Here is a 15,952-nt window from a genome sequence, read left to right as displayed (position 1 = left end):
AAGCCTTGCTCCACTGAGGCTTCTGAGCATCGCTTATAAACTTGTTATTTTTGTTAGCTTTTCATCTGGTTCTTTGAAAATAATGTTTTGTTTCTTTGGGATTATTTCTTTAATTCAACTTGATTTCGGCATATTTTTAGCACTGATGTAATTTGATTGAGGTGATCTGTACCTTGTGTATGTTGTGCTAACAGCTCATTGATCTAAAATTAGGTGCTTCACAGACAGCTGAAAGACATAATTTTAGGCATGAACACATTCCACTTTTAATCTTAGATTTCGTTTTCTTTTTGAGCTATTACCCAAGTGATATGCAAATAGGATTGAAGAAAAAAGGGTTTAAAATTAGGGTGTTATTTTTGTTGTTATTTCTCTCGTCACTTACCAGCACCTGCCTGTGTCTGCTTTCTTGTAGTTGGCAACACACAGAGGTCAGATAACTGCAGTCAGATGAATCTCTCTGGCTCTTCCTCCTCACTGGCCAGCGAGACCAGCAACAAGACCAGTGGCCAGCGCAGCTATGGAATAGGTGGGGCTTATTTACAAAAGAAAATTCGGATGATTTGCCAAGGCAGAGACAGTTCTGAGAAAAGCACAAAGGCAGACAGAGAACATGAGAGTGGAGAGGCAGAAGCTGAGCATGAGCCCCCAAAAATAAAGGGATCACGGTTCAGAAGACTTAGGGAAAGAAGCTTCTCCAGGGAAAGGAAACCTTTTGCTGCGAAAAGGGAAGCAGAGCTCAGTGAAGCCTCAGAAAGGAGTGAAAACCAAAAGGACAAGGACAGTGATGCTCTCAGTATCTATAGCAACAGCAGTCTGTACACATCTCCCTGCCTGTGCACCAAGTCTAGAAGGAGGAGAAAGACCTTATGATTTATTTTTAAAACAAAGACTGATGTCCACATTGTGTCAGATATCCTGAGTTTATCTAAGTTATTTCAGCATTATCCATTTATATGTTTAAGCTGTTTAATGTTCTTCCCTTCCAGATATTTGTGTCAGTTCTTTGTAGTTAATCACCCTTACAGTGCAGTGAAGACAATAATGTGAAGTTAGAAAATCAAGGAACAGGTACAGTGGCAGTTCAGTTACTTAGTGTGTCACAAATGCCAATGAAACAGTAAGTTCTGCAACGATTTCCTAATTAGACAGTCCCTGATATGATGTAAATCAAATGCTCACTTCTAGCACTGGTGTGTATTTGCATTGGTCACATCCTCTGCTGACCTTTTCAGCCCAGCAAACACTTGCCTTGAGCCTGTTTATATATATGTGCTGTCATTTAATGGCCCAACTTTCAGACAGTGTTCATTTCTTTAATGAAGAGGAGCCCTTTAGTTCTCCAGATCTTTGAAGTTCTTGAAAAACAGTGTCTTAAAATTAAGACACACTGAGAGCATTTCTTACTGCAGTACAGTTGTGTAAATTTAAAGAGTCCCTTAAGAATGTAAAGAATATGAAATATTAGTTATTGTCAAAGGAAAGGAAACGGAAATTTAATCTTAAAAATGCTGCTCCTAATGACATTTTTCCAGGCATAAGATTCAGTCCTATAGTTTGATAATATTGATATTTAATGCTCATATTTGCTCTTAAAACCCTACAGTAATGATCAAAGTTAAGCTGTGAAGTCTCTCAAATTATGAGCTCTATGCTCAGGGGCAAGTATGCCAGTGGCACCAGATGCCATATTATATTATCTCTGAATTTTTTATGGACTTAAGGGCATCAGTCTTCTGTGTTAGGTTGTGTGTATCACTGGCATGGCTTTTACACTGCCTGGTCATTTCACATTTTCACCTAATGGATGTAAATATGTGGCAGTCCAGCTCAAAGGCACATGTGCAGGAATTCAGGAAAAAAAAAAAGCTTATCTGAGGTGTTGGATATATAGGGCTATGTATGTTATTTGTGTTTGAGATAAGTTATTTGTGGGTAAGGGTAAGCCAAGCAGGAAAAAATACATTCTAGATTCTGCTCTGAATCTTGTGGGGTCTTCAGCTGTTCCCGTTCAGTGGGAACAGCACTGGAGTCTGGTCCAGCTCCTGCCAAAGTTGTATTTCCTGCCTTTGCCTCCTTCTCTGTTAGTTTTGGACCAGATAATAAAACTGAAAAGGACCATATGGCTAATCCCTGGGTGCTAATTGCTGGCTCTTACCTTAGTCAGCGTCTCCTCCTCCACTGCCAAAACCTTTCCTGAGTCTTGCACGGCAGTTGGGCAGAGGGACAGTGGGAAGTGTGCTGTGTTTATACCAGAGGAGGCAGCACTTGCAGAGTTGGAAAGATTGGCCCCCTCACTACTGATCCTGGTTAGGTGGGTTTAAGCTGCTGCTCTGGAGAGTGGTGGAGTTGCAGGTGGGTTGTTGGTGTCGCTGGACTTGCATCAGTAAATAAATCAGTGCTGACAGATGGTTAAAGCTTCAGTACCTAAAATCCTCAGTGCACTGACTGTGTGCAGAGAGGATCTGGTGGTTTCTCTTCTAAATACCCTTGCTGTAATGCACGTGTCAAAACTTTGTTGTCATACCTACAAACCCGAGTTGCTCTTTGACCAAGGTGTCCCCTCCCCTCCTTAGGCTACGCCCTCATCCCTTCCACTAAATCCGACAACTTCTCCGACTCCAGTCACAGCGAGATCTCGTCCCGCTCCAGCATCGTGAGCAACTGCTCCGTGGATTCCATGTCAGCAGCACTGCAGGACGAGAGGGGCTTGTCCCAGTCCCTCATCGTGGTGGATTCCAGCGGGGCAGAGAGGAAGGAGCATCCCCAGCCGCTGGTGGATTATGGCCAGCCCTGCCCAGGGTGAGGTGCCGCCGGTTTGGGTTGGCCTTGGGGTGATGAAGGTTTGGCCAGGACGCAGCTCTGCTCTCCACCAGGGTTGTTAAGCTCTTGCTGGAAGCTGGAGAGCTGGCTGCTCTGTGTGAGCCTGTTTTCCTAAGAAGCTTACAGTATCACTTGGGGAGACAGCAGCGTGTTCCCATCACTGGGGTTCAGCTGGACATCTCTTGCTGGAGACTGCAAATGTGTTAAAAGCCAGGATGATACTTAGCAAATTAGTGTCGTGGTGAGAGACAGCAAAAGAGCAACAGGAAATTATCAATTCTCTCTGAGTCAGCAGTACCAGTCACTTAACCATGCTCTAATGTGATTTTTAAGGATTTTTCTAATTACCATTTGTTGCTTAGGCAAACTGGAAGCTTTCTGCCCCTGACTTCCTGAGAGTTTCCACACAGGAGCTCTTGTTCCTTTGGTGCAGTGAGAATCTGTGCTGAAATGATGCTTTGAACTGGCAGTTTTTGGTTTTGTCTTCCTAGACGTAAAGCTTCGATCCATAGGATTTAATATGTCTTAATATATCTTGGGACAGCATTTTCTGTCCTCAGATGTCATGGATTCAACTACATGAGAGATGTTCCTTAATATTTCTAATTTTTCCAGCTCACAGAATCACAGAAGGGTTGGGGCTGAAAGGGACCTTAAAGATCATCTTGATCCAACTCCCTAAAATGGGCAGGGACATCTTCCACTAGCCCAAGTTGCTCCAAGCCCTGTCCAGTCTGGCCTTGAACACTTCCAGGGATGGAAAGAAATGAGTAATTCCATTTATTTCATAAGGTTAAAATGGGAATTTAAAGATGTGCTTCATTAAAGAAAGCACTTTTCTGAAAGGCATAACACACACTGAGTTCACATTTTGTGGTTGTTCCTTTATTCCTTAGTTTCAGTGGGTTTTGGAGGGAAGAAAGTAGGTTTTATCCTAGAACTTATAAAATTGAAAAGCAAGGGAAAAAAAAACTTGTTTGCACATATCTAAGAAACATTCCTTGGTTTCACAATGTGTCAGTAAACTGCTGAGGAAGGGTGTTGAATTTTAATGTGCTGCCCATGCATTTGTTAACACACCCAGAAATAGTTAAGAGACTTGAATAATGTCTAGCAATCATATCTTTATGTATTCCAAATTTTTGCAAACCTGGCTTTATTTTTACCCCCTTAATTATGCATTGAGAGCTATTAGAGCTTTCAGCAGACATTTCTTGAAAAAAGAAATTTTGGACTTTGCTTTTCAGAATCTGTCGCTCCAGATCGTTCCCACAAATGTTATTTATGTCCAATATTTCCAACTGTTCTTGAAATATAACTGCCTCCACTCTGTCTAAACAACTTGATGTTGCTGCCTGTGAAGGGGTTCGGTTTTATTCTAAATATTTATTTTTAGTTTATAAATTTAAAGAAAAAGGTGGCAGCAGCATGAAAGAAAGAGGCAATTGCTCCTCTGCTTTCTGTCAGGCACTGTCTTGCTGTTGTTGGTAAAACTTCTACAGACCAGATTTATGGATCTGGGGTCAAGCCTGGAAATGCATGTTGCAAACTTATTATTCCCATGGGAATGACTTCCTTGCTGCCTGTGCAGTGATGAGTTGGGAGCAGCAGTGTCTCCTATCAGTGCTCCCGTGTGCCTTGACCTTGCTGCTCACCTGGTACAAACCCACAGCTGTGATTGCCTCTGAGTACATCACTCTTTATTTTAAAAGCTCACAAGCGGTTTTTTCCCGGTTTCTGTTGTTTTCAAACGCAGCTGGTCGATCACTAGGCCTGCCCTGATCAGAGGGATGGCTTTCACCTCCTCCATGAGCAGCGAGGAGATCTCCCACGAGCACATCACGGTGGAGGCAGCCGACAGCGGCCGGGGCAGCTGGACTTCGTGCTCCAGTAGTTCTCATGACAACTTCCAGAACATCCCCAACCAGAAGAGCTGGGATCTCCTCAACTCCTACCGTCACACCCAGCTGGACGGACCTATAGCTGAAGTGGATCCCACAAACTGTTACTCCGAGGAGGGTTATTTGTATTCCGAAGCCTTTTCCAAAGCCAACAGGCAGTCGAAAGCCAGTGTGGAGCTCGATCAGTCCCGGCAGAGCTGGGCCTCCTCCAGCTCCCTGTCAGACACCTACGAGACAAACTATGGGACAATTAAGCGCAGGGGGCTGGAGAACTCCACGGCCGAGCAGACGGAGGTTTTGGACTCTAAGCCAGGCGCTGATACAACTTACAAAACTGTTACTTCCAGTACAGAAAAAGGCCTGATAGGTAAGCCAAGCCAACAGCTTATGGAAGCTGCTACATCTGTTTTTCATTTTGATATTAAGTTGTTAAGAAATGACATCAGCAGGTCTGGGGCTGTCTGGCATGTTAAATTCAGCTTCTCCCGGGGTTGCAGTCAGAACACTACACACACAGTGTGTTTTCAAGCCACCATTACAAATTTAGAGACAATAAACGAGCACACTTCCCCATCACTCCGTGAGGCTGCGGGAGAGCTGTCTTCAGGAAAATGACAGGCAGGTCCTCTCTGTAGTGTGGCTTTTTGCTTTTTTTTGGAAGTGTACTCATCACTGTAGATGTTCCCCTGACAAGGAGCAGTGATCCCATGCTCCTTATGATACAGACTTCCCAGGAACCCAGAGGGAAGAGCATGACTGAGTGCTGTGGAGCTCACCTGCCCCTCTGGGGCAGCTTTCATCCACAGGGCTTTGGTCTCTGGAAGCTCAAGGGCAAAGCAGATTCCTTTCTTGCCTTTGCTATTTTAAACTGCCATTTATTTGATTATACAGCTGCAGTTTGGCTACATATGAAAGGAGGAAAACTTAAAACTTTCAGATATGCATAGTTCTATCGAGCAAGATGTTCTACCCCTGGCCTAGTGAGTTCAGCAGCCAAAACTAAAGGAACTGGGTTAGCAACAAGATAAAACATGGAATGCAAAGCTTTCTAAGACTGTAAGTCAAGGATGCAGCTGAAATGCAGTTTAATTACTGACTGGATTGCTGGAGGGGGTTGTGTTATCAAAGGTAATTGCCTCAACAAACATGGCATGTAGGGCAGAGGTCTTGGATTGTGTTCCTCCTCCTTGGCTTTGGAGAAGAACTCATGGTGGAGCCTTGCAGGAAATGTGCTCCCAGCTCAGTGCTGTGCCTGTGCTCTGCCCTCACAGCCTGCCAGAGCTGCTCATGGCCTGTTTCAGGAGATGGCATGTCCACTGTTCAGGACACACTGTCTTTGCTCACAGCTCTTTGCTGCCTTTTTCATTCCATGTCCAATCCCCCTGTGCTGGTGAGGAGCCCTCAGCACGTGTGTGTCTGCTTGAGGAAGATCTGATACAGGCAGAGACAATTCCCTGTTTGCAGCTGCAGATCTGTGAGCTGTTCACCATCACACAGTATGCCAAAGATATTTTCACTTTATTTCACCGTTTGTAAAATGTTATGAACTGGAACTTGACAGAGGGACACGTTATTCTTTTGTTACTGCAGTAGACTAAAGGTCAGCTCTAGAGAGCCTGAAGCTTTCTCCTTTGAAGGAGAACACACCCACCCTCATCAGCCCTCCTGCAAATCCAACCAAGACTGAAGGTTGAGGGTCTGCTCAGAGTGCCCAGCCCTTCCCTTCCCCTGCTTTCTCATAGAGACCCCCTTCAGTGCGAGTTCAGTGCAAATAAATCCTGTAATTCAGCTGTATGAATCTCTTCCTGTACCCATGTGTATCTGCTAAATCCCAGACTGACTGAATTTGGTTTTGGGTTATTTTACTATCAGCCCAAGTATGAACCAGCCATGAACCAGCTGATACTAAAATCTCACAAGTCTACAACACAATAGGAAATACTCCTTTATTTTTCATCCCTTCCCATTTTTCTAAGATAAGAAACTATTACAGTTGCTGAAATAAATTAAAATAATGAATGTGCACTGTTTAAAATGAATCCACAGGAAGAATGCAAATTCACTCAACTAACAGACTTTAAAAATTATCCTGGCTTGGAAACTCTCCTGTTGCAACATGTCCATGGAAGGAGCCCAATTTAACATGCACATGAGCCCCAGACCTGGGCTGGGAGGGAGGGGAGGCAACTTGAGAAAATTTGAATTTTGGTTTGAGAGCCTTTGGGACCTGAACAGGGCAGGAAGGGAGAAGATGAATTACGTGGCATGGACATTGCAAATAGATACTACTGACTGGAGCCTTTTCATGACTGCACAAGGTGTAATGCAGCCTTTCCAAAGGCTGTTTCCATGACTGTTCCAGGTTGTTTCTTACTTGTAAACAGACAATATAGTTTTAAGATAAGGGTATAGAAGAAAACAAAGCCAAAAAAAAAAAAAGACATTAAAAGTGTGGATGGGATAAGCCATTATTAACTGTTGGAAAAGATAAAATAATGAATGCAGGCTCATACACCTTTTGCCTCACAGGAGCAGTTTTATGTGCTACTGACTTTCTTTATTCCCATAGCATAGCTGTATAGTTTCATGTCTTTATACACATCAGTTGATACAGTGATATTTTATTCTAATGAGTTTCTGTTAAGCCACTGACCTCTGTTTTGGGTGATGGAGTGGATGTTGGAAGTCAACCAGCAGTTCTTGCTGTGCAAAGTGGCCTGCAGGAGTGGGGACTTACCCTGGGATGCAGTGGGGCTGCAGGACTGGGGACTCTAATGACAGCTGTTAATTGCAGTCTGAATGCAGAGAAGCCTATAGTCCTGTTTCCACTCAATTGGCATCTCACCTAAGGAGTTCTTGGGTTCTTTTGCTACTCTGACTTCATAAATAAGCAGAAAGCAGAAATGAAAGCACAAATACCTGCTGCTGTCGTTATAACCGGTGTTTCCGCATTTGCGTTTTGTTATCAGTTTCTGTTTTGCCATTGTAACATTTCATGATTTTTTAACGTTTTGTTTCCTTTGTTTTCTTCTTTAACATTTCCATTGCTTATTTCTTGTGCCAGTGTACTGTGTCACCTCACCTAAGAAGGACGATAGGTATAGGGAGCCACCGCCCACCCCTCCGGGATATATGGGGATTTCTTTAGCGGACATAAAGGAAGGATCGCCCCACCACCCACACCTCAAACCTCCAGACTATAGTGTGGCAGTGCAGAGGTCAAAGATGCTGCACAGTGACCTCTCTAGACTTCCAGCAGCTCCTCTGGGTGGTGACTGTCTCTCCTCGAGGATGCCCCAGTGGCACGGCCGGCAGCCGTCCAGCCCCAAACTAGCAGATATGCCTGACGCAGATAGTGAAGAGGATGGTATGTGCAACACCTCAACTGCTGGGGAATCTGGGCTCACAACCACCTTCCGGGCTTTCTCTTGGGTCATTCTTGGAGATTAAAACTCGATTAATCTCGGAACATACAGGAGTGTTTGCATGGCTGCGTGCACATGCACAGCTGTGTATATCATGCAGGGCTGTGTGCATGTATATACAGGTTTAAATCAAAAAGAATGCCTTCCCTTCAGAAAAAGCATGTTGGCACTGAACAGATTCTAAATGATATATAAATAAATAAATAAATATATAAATATACATATAAGATCTTCCAAAGTACAACTGAGACACTTCAGAGCATGGACATGTAGTTTTATTCTTTTTTTTTTGTCTTTAAAATCTGTCCCCTCTCAAACAGTGAAGGGACACTGATGGGCTACAAATTACATGTGGAAAAACTCCAGCCTCTCTGGATTGATTAAGTGATGTCCCAGTGGTTTAGGCTGGGATCAGGATGATGTCCTGAGTGCTTTGGATTTGGTGAACTCCTTTCATTCATGTGTGCTGGCATTGAGCTGCCTTATGCCTCAACAGATATTTTTGGAGATCAAGTTTAAAAATGTTGAACAAAATAATAGTGAACTTCTATTCTTTTGAAAAGTGCATTTGATGAAACCTGGGTTCTCTGCCCAACTTGACCTGACAGTGTCTCTTCCAGTTCAGTTTTTTTATGATCTTGTTTGAAGCAACAGCCAGTGCTGCCAAGCACAGCATCTATGGGGTGACCAAAATGTGAGAGGGTTTTCTGATAAAGACTGCTCTTAAATTGTGTCAAAACTAACTTCAGGGCAGGGGAATTTCTACTTAATTGTTTATATGCTGATTTGCTTTTAATACCTGTGCACCGATGTGATCTCTCTGTACCCTTTGATAGTGAACTCATTTTTTATTAGAATGTTTGATCATTTCCTTCCATTTCAGTCTGGTTTAAAATGAGCCAGGATTTAGATTAAAACAATTTCTGATGCAAAATGATTGTATCTTGGCCCTTTAAAATATCTGAACAGTATTTAACATATATATTAGTACCATGGTTCAAACTTACAGTAAACATAAAATTGCCCAGCATTAGTTCAGTTGTGTTTTTGATGTAAAAATAAGGAAGCAATTGCTTCAAACATTTTAATCCCAATTTTTCTAAGATAAATTTAACCATACACTTTTAGAGACACCTACTTTACTATTTTTAAAGTGCTTGGTTAATTTTTTTTGGGATAAAATGCTCACTGCATGGAAATTTGCTGGCTTTTCTCCCAAATCCATAGCTTTTGCCCTGTTAGGATCTGCATGCTGGTAATTCTTGGAGGATCTGGGATTTTCTGGTTTGCAATATGTCTTTATCGTGTGGTGATCATACCTCAGACTGCAGAAGCTGTGGCTGCCCCATCCCTGGGAGTGTCCCAGGCCAGGTTGGACGGGGCTTGGAGCAACCTGGGCTGGTGGAAGGTGTCCCTGCCCAGGGCAGGGGGTTGGAATAGGATTCTATAAGGTCCCTTCCAACTTGAGCCATTCTGTGATTGAGGATTTGATAAATGGTGCTGTGGAATCTGGAGTGATCAGTGATAAAGACAGTGAGAACACGCTGCTGAAGGGGTGGAGTCGTCCCAGACCCACTGTGGTCACGTCACTGGGGGCTGCTCTGTGGGCACTGCTGCAATAACTGACCCTGTCTCTTCTCTTGTTTTGCAGAAGATGAACAAGTATCAGCAGTTTAAGCATTGGGCTGTTTGTGTGAACCACTCTCAGCCCGAGGGATGTGGGGACAAGGACCTCGTGGTTCTGTTAGCGACCGCTAACGACTTGCTGCTACTGACCTCAGACCTTTGCCCCTGTCCTGGACGAGATGGAACGGGTTGGATTCTCCTCTCTACGCCCTCCTTCACTCTGCCACCCCCTAAGCAAGCTCCTTCTGCCTGGGAGATAGAAAGTCACATTCCAGGAGTGTGCTGACTGCCCGGATACCAGCACTGGTACCCAGAGATGGACTGAGCTTGGTGCATGGGGAGGACCAGTTGTCACCACCACTTGAAACTCAAAAGCATTCTTCTGTATGATACCATGTAATCCTTTGGTAGTTTTCCATTGTCCTTATTTTCTACATGACCATTAGAAATCTGAGAGTGTTATTTTATGAACTTCGAAAAAAAAAAAATTATATCAAAATGTCAGCAAAAGCAAAGGACATTGCTGAAGTATCTGAAAATAATTTATTAATTTAAATTTTTTTTTAAATGGGAATTTCCTTTTATTTGTGTTGGGAGTGCTCTGGTTGGCTAATATAAATGTTTAGTCAATGTGACGGTAAATTAGCTACACATCCACTGTTGTGCTCTCAAAATAAACACAGAAAACTACAAGTGGGCCATTACCAGGTGCAGAAATCCATGGATTTTAGAGTGGGTTTAGATTTAATATAAATGGAGCCCAAAGCCCTGCAGAGCAGTGGGTGTCAGGCCCTGCTCCCCTCCCACGTGGACCCAGCAGAAACCTCCTGCCCTCCAAGGATTTCTGGAATTATTGTGGCTGCCAGCCAACTAAGGCAACAGTTGGTGCTCTCCTCCCCTGTTCAGGAACCTTTGCAATGTGGAAGCTCTTGGGGAGCATTTTGGGGGGGTCTGAAGCTTTCCCAAAAGAGCTTTAACCAGGTTTTGCCCTGCGGAGTTCAACATGCAAAACATGTTCTAAAAACCAGAACTCAGCCGTGTGTTGTGGGTTTTTTAAGATCATCCCACACGTCCTGGCCTTTTCCCAGAGTTGCACAGGATTTAGGTGCAAAGGTTATCTTTGGAAAAAAAAAAAAGAATTATAAATCACCTACATTTCACAGTAAAATTTGTGAAACTGAATATTAAATGGCATAATGCTTAAATAAGAGCATAATGCATTTTATGATGGGTTAAAAAACCCTGTGGTTTTTTAAATACAGATGATCTCAAACCATTTTATTTTAAATCCTAGTTAAAAATCCTGGTGGTGTTGATGTCAATGAGAGTTTGACTTACAGCCAGCCAGTATTAACCCATGATCCTCTAGTTTGACTATGGTCAAAAAAATTGCTTCTTTGATTTTGCTTTTAGCCAGCCAGAGCTCAGAGGGGTAGAACTGGAAATACCTGCAGGTTCTTTTCCTTCTTTCTCTTTTTTTTTTTCCTTTCTTTTTTCTTTCTTTCTTTTTTTTAATTTCTTTTTTCTTTCTTTTTTTCTTTCTTTTTTTCCTTTCTTTTTCCTTTCTTTTTCCTTTCTTTTTCCTTTCTCTCTCTTTCTTTCTGCACATGACACCCCATTCTAGTGTTAAAATCAGACATGAATGTGTGAATATGTATTTAAACATTTAATTGTAAATCTTTGTTGTGATGTTTACAGCCTAAGCTAGAAAGATGATGTTTGTCATTTTTACAGTGCCTCAAAACTGATTTCTATATCCATAGTCGTGAAGAGCTTTAAGGGTTTTTTTCTTTTACCTGTATGTGTGCAGGGGTGCAAGGTGAATGCAACACTTTTGGAAAATGCCACAAGTACCAAAAACAACCCAAAGCCTTTGATGTGCTTTCCCCATAGCAGCTTGGGGCTGGTGCAGCCAGGTGGGTGTGTGTGACCCAGCCTGTGTGTGCACTGGGAGCAGTGCCAGGTCCAACGTCACCTGGAATGTCCCTGTACGGATCGGAATTGGGGAGGTGTTAATGAACAGTGATGCTGAGGAGGGGATGCCTAATTTAGAGCTGATTGGTTGGCTGTATGACTTTTTGGCACAAGTATCCGAGAAGCAAATGGTTGGAAAAAATGTATTAAAGTCCACTTGAGGTATAGCATAATAAATGCATTTTGCTTTTTCGGGGCCTTAATGAATATAATGAACCTGCCCAGGCCTTAATGACTAAAGATTAATGCAAGTGTCAAAGCAAAGCAGGGCAGAGCAAGTGTTTCCAGCACATGGAATATTGATAATAGAGCTGTTAAACTGCTGTTTCTGTGGGATGTAAATCCAGGTCTGAGCCATCCCACTGTCAGCACATGGAAACGACAGGCTGCGTGTTCCGCCAGGAAATGGGCTGCGTTGTGCCAGGTAAATCAAACCACACGGTTCCACGGCCTCCAGGGGGGTGAGCTGAGCTGATTTCAGCCTGTTGAACAAAAGTATAAGGGGTGAGGGCTACTAGAGTGGCTTCCTTTTCCCCCAGAACCCAATAGTGCTGCCTTTGAGGACACAGGGAAGCCCCTTGGGGGAGCGGGGTCGGGGTCTCCTCTGGCAGTCAGCAAGAGCAGCTGAATAAATCACCCATCCAGACGTGGTGTTTGCACATCAACAGCCTCACTCTGTTCCACAGGGCTTGGCAGCACACTGAAAAGTTCTGAAATGAGTTGAAAGTCTTGCTAATCATATTTTCCTAATAGCCAATACAGCTGGTGTACATAAATCATGCATAAACCATGGACAGATGAGCTACTCCTGCTCCTCCTGCCTTGCACAGTGTGGCTTCTCTGCTGCTCCTTGCTGGGCTTTCTGTTTGTTTGTTTGTTTTTACCTCGACCGATCACATTGATCAGGGCCGAGAGCCAAATGTACCAAATGTAGTGTGTCTGCTGTGGCTTTGAAGAGACACTATCCCTTTTTTTGGTGATTCAGACAGACTTAAAGTGGTGGTTAGTGCCTGCTGTGCACTGCCTTTACCCCAGTGGTGTCTTTGGGTCACAGACCCTGCCATGGTCCCTCTGCCAGGTTCCTCTAGCTCGGGCTCTGGGGGTGGTGAACAGTTCAGGTGCCTCACGTCGTGTTCTTCCACTGCCATCCCTGGGTTTGCTCCCTTCCTGCTCGTTGTTTGCTCTTGACCTGTGGGTGAAAGATGTGTTTCAGATTCCTGTGATTTAAGCACACGTTATTTCGTTGTAAAAAACTTCCAGCTGACTCCTGAGAAAGCAGTGTGGTTCAGTAGAACTGATTTGGCCTCTCCAGTTACAAAAAAATGGGTAAAATGAGATCACTGAGCCTCTGAGCACCAGGTTCATCTCCCAGATACACAGAAGAATGAAGAGGCAATGACTGTGGATGTTTGCAGTTCACATTTTTACAGTGTGGACAAATTTTGGGTGCTTGCCAACAGTGGCTCCTTATTTTTGCCTTGGCTCAGATAAGGAGTTGTAGAAGGAGCCTCACCTTGAGTCCTGTGTGCAGTTTTGGGCACTACAATATAAAAAAGACATTAAGCTGTGAGAGAGCACCCAAAGGAGGCCATGAGGATGGTGAAGGGTCTGCAGGGGCTCTGTGAGGAGCAGCTGAGGGCACTTGGTTTCTTCAGCTGGAGGAGACCGAGGGGACACCTCTTTGGGGTCTTCAGCATCCTCCTGAGGGGCAGGTACAGATCTCTTGGCTCCCAAGAGCAGTGACAGGGCTGGAGGGAACGGCTGGAGCTGAGTCAGGGCAGGGGTAGGTTAGAGATCAGGAAAAGGTCTGTCACCTACAGGGTGGCTGGGCACAGAACAGGCTCCCCAGGGCAGTGGGCACAGCACAAGCCTGGCAGAGCTCCAGGAGCGTTTGAACAACACTCAGGCACAGGGTGTGACTTTTGGGGTGTCCTGGGCAGGGCCAGGGGTTGGGCTCAGTCCTGGTGGGGGCCTTCCAGCTCAGCAGGTTCTTTCTGTGGTCCAGGGTGAGTGATGGCTCAGTGGGAGCTGCTCAGAGCTGGGATGGGGTGTGCTGGGGCTGCTGGCACTGCCAGGGGCACAGGGTGTCCCCAGGGCTGGACCTGCCAGCAGTGCCACTTCCAGAGGAGCCTGTGGGGCATCGGGGGTTGCGAAACCTCTTTCATCACCTCCCACGTAATTTTATTGCAGACAACAGTGGAAATACGACCCTGTCATTCAAGTTTTTATAAAACAGTAGAATTTTTAAAGGATGAACTTACCACTGCCTTTGCAAAAAGACAAGAAAAAAGGGATACTTTCTCTTTAGAAAAGCTTTACACATTATATTTTAGAGCGCTTGTATAGAGGGTAATCTTACCTTGAATTCCCAACCCAGCTTTTGCTTTTGTTGTGCTTTTGTTTTACCTTTATTTTTGATATACCTGGAATGCAGTTTAGCTTGGTATTAATTAAATTCTAAATATGTGAGCATATTGGCAAAACTGCACAGATGTAATGATATTCCAATAGCAATTGTACTGCACAAGTCAGTGATTGTAAAGTATTCTGTAACAAGCAATGTTTGTCTCCTATTTTTTGATACCTCTTACACTTATGTCTTTTAGAAAGACAGTGCCTCTGTATGCTTTTTGTATTTTTACTGAGTGATTGTAAATATTTGTTATATTTTTGGTTAAGAGAATGTTTAAAAGTACTGTTTATTATCCAATCTATTAATATGTTGGAATCAATAAACAATCTACATATATTAATTGTTTTTAGCAGCTCTTTTCTGGCATTCAGTGGAGGATGGGGCAGAGATCCAAAAGGGTAAGCTATGTGGGAATGTTATGGAGAAATACATGTTTTTTAGGGAGCAGGACACTTGTGTAAGGGTTATGTGCTGGCAAGCAGAATCTGCAGCTTCTTGTCCTTTTCTCCCCCAGTGCAAATGGCATTTTCCTCCCTCCCTGGACCTACCTGTACGTGGGGATGTGGCCACACACGTTCTGCCTGGTCAGGTGAGAGCTGAGCCTCATCTTCACCACCTTATTCCCCCCAGTGGGGCTTTTCAGGTTTAGAACCACAGAACCACAGGCTGGTTTGTGTGGGGAGGGACCTCAAAGCTGATGTGGTTCCAGGGACACCTTCCATCACACCAGCCTGGCCTTGTTCCCAGAGCCTCCTTCAAAACCACCCTGCTTTTGTCCTCAGGAATCTTTGACTTCGGGCAGTTTCTGGGAGGTGGTTAGGATTTTAAATTCTTGTGAGAGAAGGAAGGCAGAGCTGCCACAAGAGGCCAGCATTGCCCGTGGTTTGTGAGCTGGGCAGGTCCATCCCTGCCGTGCTCAGCCAGCACCCATCACCCTGCTGGGTGGCACTGGGGACATTTTGGGTTCCACCTGTTGCTCTGGGGCCGTGGGCTGCCCTGGGCAGTGTCTGCAGGGACACTGTGGCTCCCAAAGCCGTGCAGTGCAGGAGGACACAGGGGCTGGGCAGGTCTCTCCAGGGCTGGTTCAGATTTGCTCCTCACGTGCCTGGATGATCCCTTTTCATCCATAACATTTATCCTACCCTGGGGGAGCTGTGTGCCTTCTGCACAGCTCTCCATCTGTCTTCAGGCCCTCAGCACTGTGCTGGGGGAGGTTGTGAAGTGCTGCTGCTGGTGGCAGAAGCATCAGCAGGTGGTGGAACAGTGTGTGAAGGCAGCAGGCGGCACTCGGGTTGGGAAGTGCAGTGCCAGGATGGCCAGGCTGCAGCCAGCAACTCCTTGTGTAAAATCAAACTCCTTGTGTAAAATCAAATTGAGAAGAAGCAGTTCCATTAGCAAGCAATCTGCTTAGTGAGTTACTTGGATTTTGGTCTTCTCTTTTACCTTCCTTAGCTTACCACGTGGTGAGAACATAACATATAATGTTCAGCATCACTCCCCATCCTCACATCCCACGTTCAAGCCTTTGGATTAGACCTGCTGTTGTTGGAGTGGTGTGAGCTTCACACTCCCTGTGCTCGAGGGCTCCTGAAGCAGCACTCAGGGCATCAAACAGCTGCTGACCTAAACTTGAGTGTATTCCCTGGGGACTTTTCCTGATTTTCTGGAGAGCCACTATCAACCCAGTTTTATTGGGGAGAATTAGCAACTGCCTGTAAGACTGCAGCAATGCCATGTGTTACATGCTCGTGGAGAAGTTAAGAATTGTCCCTCCAAATCAAATATGAAAA

At 44.5% G+C, this 15,952-nt stretch overlaps 1 protein-coding gene across 6 annotated transcripts in view; it reads left to right on the top strand.

Annotated features, from left to right (window-relative positions):
• The window catches only part of RAPGEF6 (Rap guanine nucleotide exchange factor 6), a 117,131-nt gene extending 102,629 nt beyond the window's left edge, over positions 1 to 14,502 (top strand). For 4 of the 6 annotated variants that reach the window (XM_027643095.1, XM_027643093.1, XM_027643094.1 and 1 more), the window contains 5 exons: positions 416 to 529; positions 2,577 to 2,802; positions 4,580 to 5,091; positions 7,789 to 8,091; positions 9,801 to 14,502. In XM_027643095.1, the coding sequence (XP_027498896.1) occupies positions 416 to 529; positions 2,577 to 2,802; positions 4,580 to 5,091; positions 7,789 to 8,091; positions 9,801 to 9,826 (1,181 nt within the window). In that variant the 3' untranslated portion in view covers positions 9,827 to 14,502. Of the gene's footprint in view, positions 1 to 415; positions 1,072 to 2,576; positions 2,803 to 4,579; positions 5,092 to 7,788; positions 8,092 to 9,800 lie in introns of those variants that run through there. The other 2 variants (XR_003527610.1, XR_003527608.1) reach the window with 1 other exon arrangement.
• Positions 14,503 to 15,952: the final 1,450 nt, after the last annotated feature.

Source organism: Corapipo altera, unplaced genomic scaffold (genome assembly GCF_003945725.1).
Source record: "Corapipo altera isolate COAL_440 unplaced genomic scaffold, ASM394572v1 75, whole genome shotgun sequence".
NCBI classification, from domain to species: Eukaryota; Metazoa; Chordata; class Aves; order Passeriformes; family Pipridae; genus Corapipo; species Corapipo altera.
The sequence above is the reverse complement of the archived record's forward strand: the minus strand, read 5'-3'. Positions and strand labels throughout refer to the sequence as shown.